At 47.2% G+C, this 16567-nt stretch overlaps 1 protein-coding gene and 1 pseudogene across 1 annotated transcript in view; one reads left to right on the top strand and one right to left on the bottom strand.

Annotated features, from left to right (window-relative positions):
* Positions 1-941: 941 nt before the first annotated feature.
* Positions 942-16567, top strand: part of LOC105999066 (olfactory receptor 7A10-like) — a gene marked incomplete at its 3' end in the record, with an annotated part of 47132 nt that continues 31506 nt past the window's right edge. The window contains exon 1 of the mRNA XM_013033954.1: positions 942-1649. Coding sequence (XP_012889408.1) covers positions 942-1649 — 708 coding nt within the window. The remainder of the gene's footprint in view (positions 1650-16567) is intronic.
* LOC105999039 lies at positions 4771-11950 on the bottom strand (annotated as a pseudogene).

The raw sequence follows: 16567 nt of genomic DNA on the forward strand, positions 1-16567 counted from the left end.
TTGAGTAAAAAAACCACAAAGACATGGCCCAGGCCCTGAGTTCAAGCCCCAGGACCTGCACTAAAAAAAAAAAAAAAGCCTTGTACTCACAAATCATTATAGTGAGTCAAAACCCCTTTGGAAAAAAACCTCAAAGATAGCAGAAATAAAATAAAACTTGAAGAATACAAACTCGCCCATGTTACATGCCTGTATGAACTGAGACTAGGGTATAGAAACAGAATCTGTATTTAGTCATAGATTAGTAGTATTTATTAAGTACTAATTATACACCTGTTAGTGTTAGTATTAAATGTTAAATCTGTTTCTGGTGTTTATATTAGAGAATCATTCTCTATTATGTTCTTCTTTGTCTAGGTCATAGCCGACGATGTGAGTTTTCCATCTCGGGAGCATCGTATTTATTATTGGGACCGGAGGCCTCGTGGCCAGGACAGACAGTGACAGATGGAAATAGCCAAGAGATGCTTCGGCGTCCCCAGGGAGTCCTGTGGTTATCTAGGATGGAAACGCAACACGACCTGCTGAGCGACCCCTCGTGTCTTGAGGTCTCAGAGGTGACGGGCTGGGCTTTATCTCCACCACTCTCCATCCCTTGCTGTCTTCTCTTCTCCCTACCTTCCTTTTGGCCTTGGGGGTCTGAATGGAGACCCTTCCTTTGGTCTCTGCACTGGCCATGGCTCTTTCCAGATACAAACTTGTGTAGATAACTCTGTACCCTCCCTCCCCTGGTCTTTCTAGAACACCCAGTGCAAGTTAACTTGTCCTGTTCACATTCGTCTCCCGTGTATCCCTCTTCTTGCACCTGCCTCTCTCTGATAAGGTTGCGTGATCACTCAGTTACCTGGTCTTAGCTCTTTCCTTTTACTTGTACGTTTACACCCTGCACTCAGTTCTTTCTCCCTTTGTGTTTTTTCCTTCACGAAGGCACATCGAAACACATGGGACCAGAGAATGATTCCCGTGTTTCCGGATTTCTCCTTCTGGGAATTTCAGAAGACCCCAGGTTGCAGCCTGGTCTCTTTGGGTTGTTTCTGTCCATGTATCTGATCACAGTGCTCGGGAATCTGCTCATCATCCTGGCCACCGCCTCCGACCCCCGTCTGCACACGCCCATGTACTTCTTCCTCTCCAACCTGTCCTTCGTGGACGTCTGCTTCACCTCTACCACCGTCCCCAAGATGCTGCTCAACCTCCACACGCACAGCCAGGCCATCAGCTACGAAGAGTGCATCACCCAGACACATTTTTTTGTCCTCTTTTCCGGGTTGGACATCTTCCTGCTGACCGTGATGGCCTACGACCGCTTCGTGGCCATCTGTCACCCGCTGCGCTACACGGCCATCATGAGCCCCCGGCTGTGTGTGGGGCTGGTGCTGGGCTCCTGGCTCATCAACATCACCGATTCTCTTCTGCAGAGCTTCATGGTGCTGCGGCTGACCTTCTGCACCCACTTGGCAATCCCCCACTTCTTCTGCGAACTGAACCAGGTGGTCCACCTGGCCTGCTCGGACACCTTCCCCAACGACGTGGTGATCTACTTTGGCGTGCTGCTGCTGGTGTGCTTTCCCCTGGCGGGCATCCTGTATTCCTATTCCCAGATCGTGTCTTCCATCCGGGCCATCTCGTCGGCCGAGGGCAAGTACAAGGCCTTCTCCACCTGCGCATCTCACCTCTCCGTGGTCTCTTTATTCTACTGCACCGTCCTCGGGGTGTACCTCAGCTCTGCGGTGACCCAAAATTCTCACTCCATTGCCATCGCCTCGGTGATGTACAGCGTGGTCACCCCCATGCTGAACCCCTTCATCTACAGCCTGAGGAACCAAGATCTCAAGAGCGCCCTGAGAAGACTCTGTACCTGAAGCAAAACCCCTTGTGCGGGGACTGGAGCAGTGGTGGCCGGAGGCCGGATGTGGGATCTCTCATTCATTTATGTGGTTTTTCATTTGACGGTAGAAGTTGTCCCATTCTATGACGTTCCTGGAGTTTCTCTGTTTTCGGCTTCTCTCTGCAATTCAGCTGCAGTACTTTCTCAATTAAACTGTATCCCATGTCTGGGTTCTGAGTCTGTCCGTGGGACCATTCCCCAATCTTTCCAAAGGTTCTTTTGAATCACATACACCTGGAATTCCTTCTTCATCCTGCAAGCTTGGTGTTTACAAATAACTTCATTTCAAATAAGATAGATTATGCAAAACAACTTCATTAATGAGAGTCATCAGATGTTCCAATTTATGTGTGAAATTTAGTTTGGAAACTAAAGTCCCATGTAATCTTTTTTTGGGGGAAAGAGGGGTGGTTGGTTATGGGTCTTGAACTCAGGGCTTGGGTGCTGTCCCTGAGTTTTTTCACCCAAGGCAAGCACTGTATCACTTTGAGCCACAGCACCACTTCCGGTTTTCTAGTGGTTTACTGGAGATAAGTTGCATGGGCTTTCCTGCCCAGGCTGGCTTTGAACTGCGATCCTCAGATCTCAGGCTCCCAAGCAGCTAGGATGACAGGCGTGAGCCGCTGGTGCCCGGCCCCCATGTAGTCTTTTAGTTGGGAAAGTACCTGAGTTGTCACTTGTGGCTTTCTTTCATGGACTTCCGATGGAGGACCGTGTCTTCTCAGTGTGGTGCGCCCTGGCTGGGGAGCAGGTTTTATTCTCATATTTAAAATTCTCCTCCATCCTGGCTCAGTGTTCTCATGGTGCCACATTTCACCAGGCAATTCAACACCCAAAGGTATCTGCTGAAGCATCTTTCTTTAATCCTTATTTTTGTGCCAATTCTGGAGCTTAAACTCAGGGCCAGGCAGACTTGATGAGCTTTTCAGCTTGAGGCTGGCACTCTACCACTTGGGCCACAGCTCCAGTTCCAGCTTTTTTGGTGGTGAGTTAGAGATAAGAGTCTAACAGATTTCCCTGCTCTGACGGGCTTCAAATTGTGATCCTCAGATCCCAGCCTCCTGAGTAGCTAGAGTTGCGGGTGTGAGCTACTGGTGCCCAGCTTTTCATTTCCTCTTGAACTCCTTTTTCACTTTCCCTCACATAGCCATATAACTGCATTATCTGTCGTTTACTTAGAATTCCCTTAGCAAGATTTCTTCAATCATAGGCAGACTAGCCCGTGGGATTTTTAAGTACATGCACCCAAGGGAACCAACATCGGAGAAACCCAACAAAATCCCCGGAGGCAAAGCGCACACAGCACAACGCTGAAGGATCTGAGCTGTGGAGGGAGGGCCCAGTGATTTCTGATTTTTTTAACACACTGGTCAAAAGCATGTAAGACAGATTCAGTGTGCAGGAAGATGCGCTGTGCCTGTACACCATCCTGGACAAGCAGGCGAATCACTTTCTCCTCTGGCTTTGTTCTTCTGATTGATGTGGGAAGGTTGGAACATGAAATATGCAGACTTGGGATGATGGCAAAGGTTGGCACCTTTAGGAAGGGCTGTAGTGGAGAGGCCGAGGCATCAACACAGACACTGCACCCTAACCAGCAGAGAGAAGTCAGGGCATGGTCTAATTTGAAGCACAGGATTGTCGCTGAAACCCTAATACTGCATTATCCAATGTGTCTATCTAGAGCGGTCAGACTCATGCATGCACAGAATGGGCTGGCAATGTGAAGAAAGTGGGGAGTCTGGTTTTTTGGTTGTTTTGTTTTTTAGTGGACATAGACTTAATTATTGAGGAAAAGCTCATAGACACAAAAGCTTCCTAGCCCTAAGTATCATCAGAATTTTCTATGAGCTGGACTGGGAAGGTGGCTGAGTGGTAGGGCGCTTGCCTTGCGTGTATGAGGCCCTGGGTTCGATTCCTCAGCACCACATACGCAGAAAAAAAAGCTGGAAGTGGTGCTGTGGCTCAGGTGGTAGAGAGCTAGCCTTGAGCTGAAGAGCTGAGGGACAGCGCCCAGGCCCAGAGTTCAGACCCCACAACCGGACCACCCCCCCAAAAAAAAGAATTTTCTATGAGCCTAGATCTCATGTGAAGAATTTTGGGGGGGTCGATTGTGGGGCTTTATCTCAGGGCCTGGGTGATGTCCCTGAGCTCTTTGTGCTCAAGGCTAGCAGTCTGTCACTTTGAGCCACAGCACCACTTCTGGTTTTTGAGTGGTTAATTAGAGATAAGAGTGTCACGGAGACTTTTCTGCCCGGGCTGGCTTTGAACCGAGATCCTCAGATCTCAGCCTCCTGAGTAGCTAGGATTACAGGTGTGAGCTACCAATGCCTGGCTTATGTGAAGCAGTCTTACCACATACAATGCAATGCAATGAAATGAATGGAGGTAGAGGAGAACCGGAGGTGACCAGCCTTTCTGTACCATCGCCTTCACATGTGTAGCTCATCCAGTCCTGCAGGTCACTTCTATGCAATTCCTTGTGCTTCCACTGTGCCTTGATAAAGCTACCTAAATCTGAAATGCAAGGCTGATGTGGCACTGTTGTACTTCACATGTCTTCACACTCCAAGACTTCAGGGAGCATCCGCATTCTTCCACATCCCCTGGAAAAATCCTCCCAACATCCCTCTCAAGCTCCTTCTGGATCCCATCTTACTCTGTTGTGAATTCTGATGTATGTGACTCAGGCAACTTCCTTAAGGCCTTTGCACCACTATTTCTGCCTTCCTGACATGGCCACAGATAGCCATGTGGCTCATTTTGCTGCCTTTATGTCCTTCAAATGACATCTATCTCCCAAGGAACACTAAGTACAAAACCTAGCCATGCCATTTTGTTGTTGCTGGTGGTGGTGGTGGTAGGGCTTGAACACTGGACCTGGGCACTGTCCCTAAGCTCTTCAGCTCAAGGCAAGCTCTCCACCATTTGAGCCACTTCTGGTTTTCTGGGGGTTCATTGGAGTTAAGAGTCTCACAGACTTTCCTGCCTGGACTGGCTTTGATCCACAATCCTCAGATCTCAGCTTCCCAAGTAGCAAGGATGACAGGGGTGAGCCTTTGGCTCCCAGCAAGAGAGCACACCTGTCTTTGTCAATCTGCTTTCCCTCCCTTCGGCTTTGTGCCAAGTAGTGGGTGGCTTGATCTGACTGACGGAATTGTGACCTCTAAAGAGCGAGACAATCCACCAAGGCATGGTTAAAGGTGGCAAAAATTATTTACACTATACAACAGAAAGGGAGCCTGCGACTACCTTGTCCTGAGCCAGATACCCAGAACCAAGAGCAGCGTCAACCACCAAACCTCCAAGCCTCCAATGGGCAGCCCAACCTTTATTAGTCTGTCTGCAAACCTCCAACCCCAGACCTCCAAAGCTCCAAAGATTCAAAGCTCCACAGGGGAAGGCTTTTCCTTTCCCTTCCTTCCTCTTTCTCTGCAGGCCTCTGTACTCTCCACAGGCCTGCCCAGCTCTGCTCCGATAGGCACCTCTCCGCAGGCCTCTCCACAGGCCTCCCCACAGGCCTCCCCACAGGCCTCTCCACAGGCCTTTTCTCAGGCCTCAGGCCTCCCCATGAAGGGCTAAAGTAATTCCATTCATGAGGCAGTGACCATTTGTTGCTTGTTTATCTCAGCTAGCAGAGCAACACCTGGTGGTAATCCAAACACCTGGTTGTGTGCCTTTATAAGCCCTGCAAATCTTTAGCTCGGGGCTCTCCTCCTAGGCTCCACTGTGTCAGAGTGTAGGATGAGGCCCAAGCTGCAGCCCGTCTAAACAAAACCTTACTTTTGCTTTTTGGAATGTCTGACTCTTGGTGGTCTTCTTGGTGGGGTCCTGCGACTTGGGCACAATACCCAGAGGCCTCTCTGCAGGCCTCTCCCTAGGCCTCAGGCCTCCGCACAGACTCTCTGTGGGCCTCTCCGCAGGCCTCTTCGCAGGCCTCAGGCCTCCCCACAGGCCTCCTCCGCAGCCCTCTCCACAGGCCTCTCCACAGGCCTCTCCCCAGGCCTCAGGCCTCCCCACAGGCCTCTCCACAGGCCTCTACCCAGGCCTCAGGTCTCCCCATAGGCCTCGCCTCAGGCCTCTCCTCAGACCTCTCTGCAGGCCTCTCCACAGGCCTCTCCCCAACCCTCAGGCCTCTCCACAGGCCTCTCCCCAGGCCTCAGGTCTCCCCATAGGCCTCGCCTCAGGCCTCTCCTCAGGCCTCTCTGCAGGCCTCTCCACAGGCCTCTCCTCAGGTCTCCCCAAAGGCCTCTCCTCAGGCCTCTCCCCAGGCCTCAGGCCTCCTCACAGGCCTGCCCCGCTTGGCTCCCGCAGGCTTTCCCCTCCTGCTGTCTGTCTCTCCATTCACCCCGTTGTTGGGAACACACACCTTTATATAGGCTGCGCCCTTCCCCACTCCAATGGGACTCATGGTTTCATCTGCCTGAAGGTTTCCAACCTTCATTCATGTCCCTCCCCCAAGCTGCCTACAGTCCAATCACTTCTTGACAGCTCGCCATGTGGGGCTTGATGCCCCAGCCCACTCCAGCAGCACGCCCCACCCCCTTCCAGCGGCATGCCCCGCCCCCCAGCAGCACACCCATGGTGGTGACATCAGCCTCTCGAGGCCCCGCCCCCTCCAGTGGGCGGGGCCTGGGGCCACGCTGATCACCTGATCCTGGGCCGCAGATCTCCGTGGTGAATGTGTACATTCATTTACATCCCACCAGCATTGTCTTTGAGGCCCCTTGGTTCCTCCTCTTCCTGGGTATGTTTTGTTGTCTGCCATGTTGTGGATCATCAAAGGCCAGGCCACATGGCAGAAACCTCTAGTGTCAGCCCAGAAGCACCTTTTCCACTCTGTTTACCATCTGTCATTCTGAGTGGGGGTAGGGATGCTATTCCACTCTGGGTTTGATTGTGTCTGCTGGCCATTTTGATGTGTTCTTATTGGAAAGAGCTGTTATGAATGTTCTTAATTGTATAATATGTAAGTTTTGTCCTACATATTTCCATTGTCACACAAGTGTAAAAAGCATATAAAAGAATATGCTTACATACAAGTATGGAAAGTTGGCTGAACATCTATCTCTCTCTACCTGACAACCCAGCCCTCAAGTATTCCTATACCTCCATGCACTCACTTTTCCTCCCTATGTTCCAGTGACCCCTATAAGTGTCATGACATGTTTAAGAGTCTGAATGGGAGAGGAAATACGTAATACTCATCTTTCTCCCTGGGGTTTACCCACTGTATTCTAGTCAGAGTATTCGATTTTTCTGTTGTTGTTGCTGTGGATTTTTACAATTCTTAGGGATTTAGTTTATTAATTTTAGTAAGATAACTAGTCATACATGAAAGCTGGGTGCCAGTGGCTCACACTTGTAATCATAGCTACTCTGAAGGCTAAGATCTGAGAATGGAGGTTTGAAGCCAGCCTGGGCAGAAAAGTCCACGAGACTCATATGGCCAATAAACTACCCTCCCCACCCCCCAAAAAGGCTGGAGGTGGCACTGTGGCTCAAGTGGCAGAATGCTAGAGCAAAAGGAAGCTCAAGGACAGTGCCCGGGACCTGAGTTCAAAGCTCCAGGACCAGCAACTAAAAGAAAATTATAAATGTTTTCCCCAGATCTACAGGTTGTTGTTTACTCTGATGAAAGATGTGCAGTAGTATATTTTCCATTTGTCTGTTTTGACACTTGCTTTCATGCTTTTGGTGTTTATCCAAATTATTTTTTTTACCCATACAAGGTTCCTAATATCATTTATCTTGTTTTTATTTTATTTTATTTTGTGAGCAGTTGGAAAGTTTAACATTTTTTATTCATCTTTGAGTCTGAATTTTTTGTCTCTCATGAGCTAGCAGGAGTGTACTTCTTTGATCTACTTAATGATATCACATTTTCTCACCACACAGTTGAAGATACTGACCTTCCAATGCCATTTCTAAATCTTTTGTGAAACAATTAATTTTCTATCAATGTGGATTTATTTCTGGTCTCTTCAGTTCATTGGCCAATGTGGCTTATTTATTTCCCAGGACCATTTTTTTCTGCTGGTCTTGATTTGAATTGAGGATTTGGGCACTATCCGCAAGCTTTTTTTTTTTTTTGACTCTACCACTTGAGCCACAACTCCACTTTGGCTTTTTGATGGTTAATTGGAACTAAGAGTCTCAAATCTCAGCCTCCTGAGTAGTTAGGATCTCAGGTATGAGCCACCAATGCCCAGCAGAAGAACTTTGGATTTTGTTTTACTCTATGTGGAATATTTTGGAATTTTTATCCATCACAAAGCCTCTCTTTTTGAATACAGTTCCCTCCCCACGAGTACAGCCTATGAAAAAAATGTTTAGTAAAAGAGAAGAAAGGTGTTTATTGTTATACCACCTGAGAAGAAATAGTTCCTAGAGGACTGTCCTTTTGGAAAAACAAACAAACAAACAGGAATTTATAAAAAACTTCTGAACCAGAGTTACAAGAGTCTGAGAAAATGGAAAATAACAGAAAGGATATGATTGACTATCACAGAGAAGGAAGGAAACTGACATGGGCTTTGTGTTTGAATCACAGTGATGCTAAGCCCAGAAGGAAAAAAAAAATGAAACAGAAATCCTAGGAATAAAAGAAAAGGAACAAATTCCAGTTCCATTGATCACAGAATCTGAGGTCTGACCTCGAGGATCTGAGTTCAGCAATCATGGTGGTTTCTTGAGTCTCAATAAAGTTGGCCTTTTAGAGATTTCATATCAAAAAGTCTTTTCAGAGCCCTCTTGATGTCTTGGTTCCTCAGGCTGTAGATGAAGGGGTTCAGCATGGGGGTGACCACCGTGTACATCACCGAAGCTGTGGCTGACAAATGAGGGTTTTGGGTCACCGCCGAACTGAGGTACACACCCAGGAGCGTGCAGTAAAACAAGGAGACCACAGACAGGTGAGACGCGCAGGTGGAGAAAGCCTTGTACTTCCCCTGGGCTGAATTGATTTTACAGATAGAGGAAATGATCTTGGAGTAAGAGTGAAGAATGCCAGTGAGGGGACAGCAAACCAGTAGAAAAGTGGCAAAATACATCAGCACATCATTAAGAAAAGTGTCAGAACAGGCGCTACGGACCACCTGGTTAAGTTCACAGAAAAAGTGGGGAATTTCAACATGAGTACAGAAAGAAAGTGGAAGCACCATTAGGCTCTGTAACAGAGAATACAGGACATTCACGACCCAGAAGATCAGCACCAGCAGCACACAGAGCCGAGGGCTCATGGTGATCGCGTAGTGCAGGGGGTGACAGATGGCCACGAAGCGGTCGTAGGCCATCACCGTCAGCAGGAAAATATCCAAGTCTATAAAGAATATGAAAAAATACATCTGGGCGATGCAGCCCGCGTAGCTGATGGCCCGGCTGTGCGTGTGGAGGTTGAGCAGCATCTTGGGGACGGTGGTGGAGGTGAAGCAGATGTCCACGAAGGGACAGGTTGGAGAGGAAGAAGTACATGGGCGTGTGCAGACGGTGGTCAGAGACAGTGGCCAGGATGATGAGCAGATTCCCGAGCACGGTGAGCAGGTACATGGACAGGAAGAGCCCGTAGAGGAGGGGCTGAACTCTGGGATCTTCTGAAATTCCCAGTAGGGCAAATTCTGAAATCTGTGTGTAATTCTCTGATCTCACAGAGCTGCAGTGATTAACTGAAACAGAGAAAAAAGGAGTGACACAATTATGCAATGGAGACATGAAGAAAACAGGTATACATGTTTGTTACAAGGACAGAAAGTACCATGCAGGAAATGATTGGGACAAAATACTACCATGGAGGGCTGGGAAGGTGGCTCAGTGGTAGAGCGCTTGCCTTGCATGCATGAGGCCCTGGGTTCGATTCCGCAGCACCACATAAACAGAAAAAAAAACAACAGAAGTGGCACTGTGGCTCAAGTGGTAGAACACTTGCCTTGAGCTGAAGAGCTGAGGGACAGCGCCCAGACTCGAAATTCAAGCCCCATGACTGAAAAAAATAACCTATGATGGAAAATGGAATATAGAAAAAAAGAAGTCCATTGAATCATTCTCCATTGTCTGCTCAGCCAAGGCCCTCAGGGAAGATGCTCATTTCAGATCTTCAAGGTTCGGAATACAGAATGCACAAGAGTCTAAAAATAATGAGCAGAGGGATTGCATTGCTGCTCAAGTTCTAGACACTAGGAGCTTTTCAAAAACTATTTTTTTGTCAGTCATGGGGCTTGAACTCTGGGCCTGGGCACTGTCCCTCAGCTCTTCAGCTCCAGGCCAGCGCTCTACCACTTGAGCCACAGCACCACTTCTGATTTTTTGGTGGTTCATTGGAGAGAAGAGCCTCACAGACTTTCCTGCCCTGGCTGGCTTTGAACTTCAATCCTCAGATCTCAGCCTCCTGAGTAGCTAGGATGACAGGCCATGAGCCATCAGTGCCCAGCCACTGTTCTATTTTTATACAGGCATTTAATCACATTCACCTTCCTCCACCTTCTCCACGCACCTTTGCTCACCCCGCTGCTGCCCACTCACGACCTGGAAACATAATCCTGGTGACGTGTAAATATCATGGCCTTTGCACAATCACTATGATCAAGGAAAGGGCACAACGCAGGCTGATGAAAATTATGTTTCTCCAAAGGGAAGCATGAATTGGGCCCAGAAATTCCAAGTTGCAGATTTCTTACCTAACCTTGAAGCCATATATATGTGTGTGTGTATATATATATATATGTATATATATATATTATATATATATACATATATATATACATACATATATACATATATATGAATATTACTAGAACTGTTCTCTACAATGTGTTTTAAGAAGCATTGAAAAAAATAGGCTGGGCTATAGCTTTGTTCTAGAGAGCTTGCCTAGGATAAACCTGATATCCATGCTCTAATAAACACTTAAAGGCGTGAAGAAGACAACACATTGCTTAGGAGAGAGAGTGTGTGAGAGGGAGAAAGATTGGGGGGGAGGAGAAATTGAGAAACAGTGAGACAAAGAGACAGAGAGATATGAATTTTTGCCAGTCCTGGGGCTTGAACTCGTGCTTGGGCACTGTCCTTGAGCTTCTTTTTGCTCAAGGCTAGCTCTCTACCTCTTGAGCCACAGCACCACTTCCGAATCGAAAACCCAGGGCTCCCTAATGCTAGGCGAGTACTCTACCCCTGAGCCACCTTCCCAACCAATGAAATACTCTTAAGCGGGTAAACATCTACCTATTTCAGATAGTCCCTGAACAGTTGCAAGACAGAAAACATGCCCTTTGTTTCTGGCTAGATTCCAACTATATGGGTTGCGGACTAGCAGAATAACAAAAGATCAATTTTTTCCCCCAAATGAAGACAGACGAAGCATGTTCTTTGGTTGCTAGAACAAGCTGACATCCAGATTAGAGAAACAGAGTCAAAGGGAAGAATCAGACAAAAATTCAAACAGGAAAGAGTCAACCAAGCTACGTACTGGTGGCTCATGACTGTTGTCATCATGGTTGAGATCTGAGGATCACAGACCCAAAATAACCAAGGCAGGAAAGTCTGTGAGACTCCTATCTCCAATTAATCAAACAGAAAGCCAGAAAAGAAAGTGTGGCCCAAGTGATAGAGCTCTAGCCTCGAAACTCAAACACACTGATTGAATCAAGCAAGCAAACCAACCACCACAACCTTCCCTCTGGCCAGGCCGGGTCACCATGACTCATAAGGCGACCTGCGGTACATATTTTTGTCTTCTTGCCTTCCATCTCTGTGAAGCAATCCTGCAACACCATCCGGGTTCTTAGACTTACCGGAGTGGGTTTTCTGAATGGAAGGTCTCTCTACCCTCAAATCTGTATTCTTCCTGAGGTGGTTGACAAGAGACTGAAGGCAGGAGGCCAGATGAGACAGCACTCCCAAGGAGATGAGCAAATCCTGCCTGGAGGAAGGCTGCTTGCGTTGAGAGATGCCAGGGGAGGCTGCTCACAGCTCTGGGTGTCTGTTCATTCTGTACATTTCCTTCTGGCTACTCCACAGCCGAACTCACCGTTTCCCTGTCGGGCCTTGTTCTACACCAACGTTTTCCATGCCAACCCTCTGGTCCCAAGGGACCACCAGAGCAAGCGAGTCTTTTCTCTCTACTACCACTCTTTTCCCATGAGTCTCTGGACTTCCAGAGACCTAACCTCCTAAGAACATCTCAATTAAAGTTTTCCCACACTTGGAGCCTGACGAGCCTTTGTTGAGTAAGTCTCATGTGTCCTTCCCCTCTCCCTCGCTCGCCTTCTCTTGGGTTTTGAGAACACACACATTCAGATCGTCAATTTGGGATGTTCTGTGATAACTTTTGTTTTGTTTTGTTCAGTGGTGGGGCTTGAACTCTGGGCCTGGGCGCTGTCCCTCAGTTCTTCAGCTCAAGGCAAGCGCTCTACCACTTGAGCCACAGCGCCACTCCCGGTTTTCTGGTGGTTTATTGGAGAGAAGAGTCTCATGGACTTTCCTGCCCTGGCTGGCTTTGAACTGCAATCTTCAGATCTCAGCCTCCTACGTAGCTAGGATGACAGGCGTGAGCCATTAGTGCCCGGTTCTGTTATCTTGATGTGAGGGAAAAAAAACACAAAAAATGAACTCCCAAACAAGTAGAACTTTCCTGTTCTTAACACAACAGTTGTCATTTCATTATCATTATTATTTTTGAAAAGTTTGAAAATTATGGAAGACTTATTCAGATTTCTTCATGCACATTTTTCTGTTTAACTTTTTCTTTTCCTTCCTTCCTCCCTTCCTCTGCCTCCCTTTCTTCCATCCTTTCTTCTTTTCTTTCATCAGTCATGGAGCTTGAACTCAGGGTCTTGGTGCTGTCCCTAAGCTCTTTTGGTCAAGGCCAGTGGGCCACTTTGGGTCACATTTTCCATTTTCCAGGGCTAATTAAAGATAAGAGTCTCACAGATTTTCTTGACTGGGTTGACTGAACCATAATCCTCAGATCTCAGCTACCTGAGTAGCTAGGATTACAGGAGTGAGCCACCAGTACCCAGCTCTTTTCTTTCTTTCCTTCTTTCCTTCCTTCCTTCCTTCCTTCCTTCCTTCCTTCCTTTTTTCTTTCTTTCTTCTTTCTCTCTTTCTTTCTTTCTTTCTTTCCTTCCTTCCTTCCTTCCTTCCTTCCTTCCTTCCTTTCTTTCTTCCTTCCTTCCTTTCTTTCTGGTGGGTCGTGGGGCTTGAACTCTGGGCCTGGGTGCTGTCCCTCAGCTCTTCAGCTCAGGGCAAATGCTCTACCACTTGAGTCACAGCATCACTTCCAGTTTTCTAGTGGTCTATTGGAGATAAAAGACTCATGGAGTTTCCTGCCCGGGCTAGGTTTTGAACCATGATCCTCAGATCTCAGCATCCTGAGTAGCTAGGATGACAGCCACCAGTGCCCAGCTTCTTTCTTTTTTTCTTTTTCTTTCTTTTCTTTTTTTTTTTTTTGGTCATGGGTTTAACAACTTATAAGAATTCTCTGATTTCTTTTGCACTCTTTGCAGTCAGTGCAATGAGGAATCTCAACGTGTATTTGCACAAATGGGTTAGGGATGGATAAGGGAATGGGGCCCATGGGTAGACCAGATGGAAGCATTCAGACAGAATGGCAACATCATGAAGGTGGGGAACACAGCAATGTCTCAGAAAGTGCTCTCCGCCAGGACCATGCCTGTCCTCTGGGCATGGCTCGTGACCCAACGCACTGTGCAATGCCCACAAGGCTAATAACGGAGGACAGCTCCCAGTGCTGAAAGTGGGCCTTGCCCAACAACCAGCAAAACAGCCGGCTATGGCCCTCATCCACACAGGAACGGAATCGGTTCACTGCCTGGACTGATACCGTAGGAGGTTCCTCATCTACAGATGCAAACTCTGTCTCAGAATGGGTTGATTTGTCCTGGAAAAAGTCAGCAGACTTGCCTGGTAGATGAGAAGCAAGAATTAGCCTATAAATGGACAAGTAAAGAAGCTGGGTGCTATGCAAGGGTGAATACAAATGTATTCACTGAAATTATGGTAGATGCTGAACCATCCCATGCACCGGGGCGTGGCCCCTCGATTTTAATACTTGTTCTCCCTGGCAACACAAATGGAGGGGACAGGAGGCACATGGAAATGTTTATCCCACAGAGAGAAAAGCTCCTCCTAGTGACCAGCAGTAGCTCTCAGGGTAACGCTTCTGTTGGAAAAGTAGCCCAGAATCAGACACCTGACCCTTGGCCAGGAGATTCCAAGTGTTGAGGATTAAAGCCAGTGCTCTGAGCATGTGGGAACAGCTCAGTGAGTCCTAAGCTGTAACCTCAGCACAGTGGTAAGGAACTGACCCTTGTTGCAGACTGCCCTTCCTGAACACTGGGAGTGGAAGGCAATGGGAAACATGCTGCCCGTGACTTGATCAGATATACAAATCCCAATGCAGAAACTCAGCCAAGGAAAGAGCAAAGCAACGTGACTCCTCTGAAAGCCAACAGCTCCCCAACAACAAACAGCAACGACAAGGAAATGAACGCAAACCAGACAAAGAACTGCAAACCGACCCTAAACATGATCAAATGAGTGGGACATGGTAGGTTAAGGAGAGATAACGGAATTCATGACATACATGTAAAATAGTCCTAATGGAATCTGCTATTTAGTACAATTAAAACATGATCATAGAAATGAAGAAAAAGTCTGGGCGCTGAAATCCTAGCTACTTAGGAGGCTGAGATCTGAGTATTGAGGTTTCAAAGCAGCCCAACAGGAAAGTCTCTCTAAGACTCTTATCCACCTGAAAACTGGAACTGGCGCTGTTGTTCAAAGGGGTAGAGTGCTAGCCTTAAGCAAGAAAGCTTGGGGACAGAATCCAGGCTCTGAGTTCAGGCCCCAAAACCAACAGAAAAAAAAAAAGAAGAAAAGCTGGATATCTGTTTTGCTTTCTGTCTTTACAATGCAGCTTTTGCCCTCACGGTTTTTCTGCTTTGTAATCATCTGAATATTTCTTGTTTTATTGTTCATATTCTTTTTATCTTGGTTTTAAAAACATTTATTTTACTAGCATATATTTAGTTTGTATAAGAGGTTGTTCATTGTGATTATCTGAATATTTCTGTCTCCTCTAACATGCACTGGTGGCTCAAAGCTGTAATCCTACCTATGCAGGAGGCTGAGATCTGAAGACCATGGTTCAAAGCCAGCGTGGGCAGGAAAATCCATGACACTCATCTCCAATTAAAAAACCAAGAAGTGGCACTCTTCCTCAAAGTGGTAGAGTATTAGCCTTGAGTGAAAGAGCTCAGGGACAGCATTCAGGCCCTGAGTTCAAGCTCCCATGACCAATGGGGAAAAATGCACCTATTGAGATCTGAACACCTAAGGTGCTCAGTAGAGCCAATCATGCAACCATTCCAACCTGAATTGGTGCAAATGCACAACGAGGTTCAAAATAGTGCCAACCACAAAGAACGAACTTTTATCAGAAGTCAGACTGCACAGTTCCTTTTCATTGCAAATCTCAAGCTCTAATGCACACACCATGGAATCCTGTATCATTTTTGGCACTTATCACTTTGCTTGAAAAACGTGTCTATAAGTGCTGGGAATGTGACTTGGTGGCAGAGTGCTTGCCTAGCTTGCATGAAGACCCTGGGTTCAATTCCCCCAGCACCACATACACAGAAAAAGCCGTTAGTGACGCTGTATCTCAAGTGGTAGAGTGATAGCCTTGAGCAAAAGCTCAAGGACAATGTCCAGACCTGAGTTCAAGCTCCATGACTGACAAAAGTGTTTATACGTACTTGAGTAAACAGCTTTTTGACATATTTTATAAGCACGGTATTTTAATTAACTGGGAAAAAATAATATATAGCCAAGGAGTGTACTAATTTTTATTTTTATATTAAGGGATCACAGGTCAAGGACCCTAATTTTTCTTTTTTTCTTTTATTTATTTACTTTTTTGCAGGTCTTGAACTCTGGGCCTGAGCATTGTCCTTCAGCTCTTCAACTCAAGGCTAGCGCTCTACCACTTGAGCCACAGCACTACTTCTAGCTTTTTCTGCTTATATGGTGCTGAGGAATCAAACCCATGCAAGCCAAGCACTCTACCACTGAACCACTTTCCCAGCCCCACTAATTTTTCTTGAAAATGTCAGAAATGGTGTCCACCACACATTGAGTACTTTGGGCCAGCCAGCAGTCACCAAGTCAAGAAAGTTATCATTTGAAGACAACTTTATTTGAGGGTTGGAAAAGGTGTGAGGAAGTTAGACCTTTTGAAGTCACATAATGAATGGGGGGGGTAATAGAGACTCCCTCACCTGACAGCCTGCTATCAGAGGACCAAAGACTCAGCCAGATGAAATCATTTTCTGTGCAGCAATACATCCCCAAGGGAAAGGGCGTGCTTGCTCAAGGCTGGAATCACCAGAGGGACAGGAGCCCAGCGACCTGACACAGCCGGCTGTAAATATCAACCCTGCCTCTGTCCCTCCTCATCTGCACAGGACACGGCTGCTGCTTCTGGGGTCCTCACGTGGCTTGGATACGGACGCCTGACCCCCACTCTGTTGGCCTGCCCGGTTACGCATCTTGGTTCTCTGTCGGTGACCACCTCACAGAAAGGATCTGGAAGTCGCGTGGAGGTCTCCACTTACATCCATCCAGGTGAGCTCGTGGCATGCACCAGGCAGAGGTTTTGAGAGA

This window comes from Dipodomys ordii, unplaced genomic scaffold, assembly GCF_000151885.1.
Source record: "Dipodomys ordii isolate 6190 unplaced genomic scaffold, Dord_2.0 Scaffold180, whole genome shotgun sequence".
NCBI lineage: Eukaryota > Metazoa > Chordata > Mammalia > Rodentia > Heteromyidae > Dipodomys > Dipodomys ordii.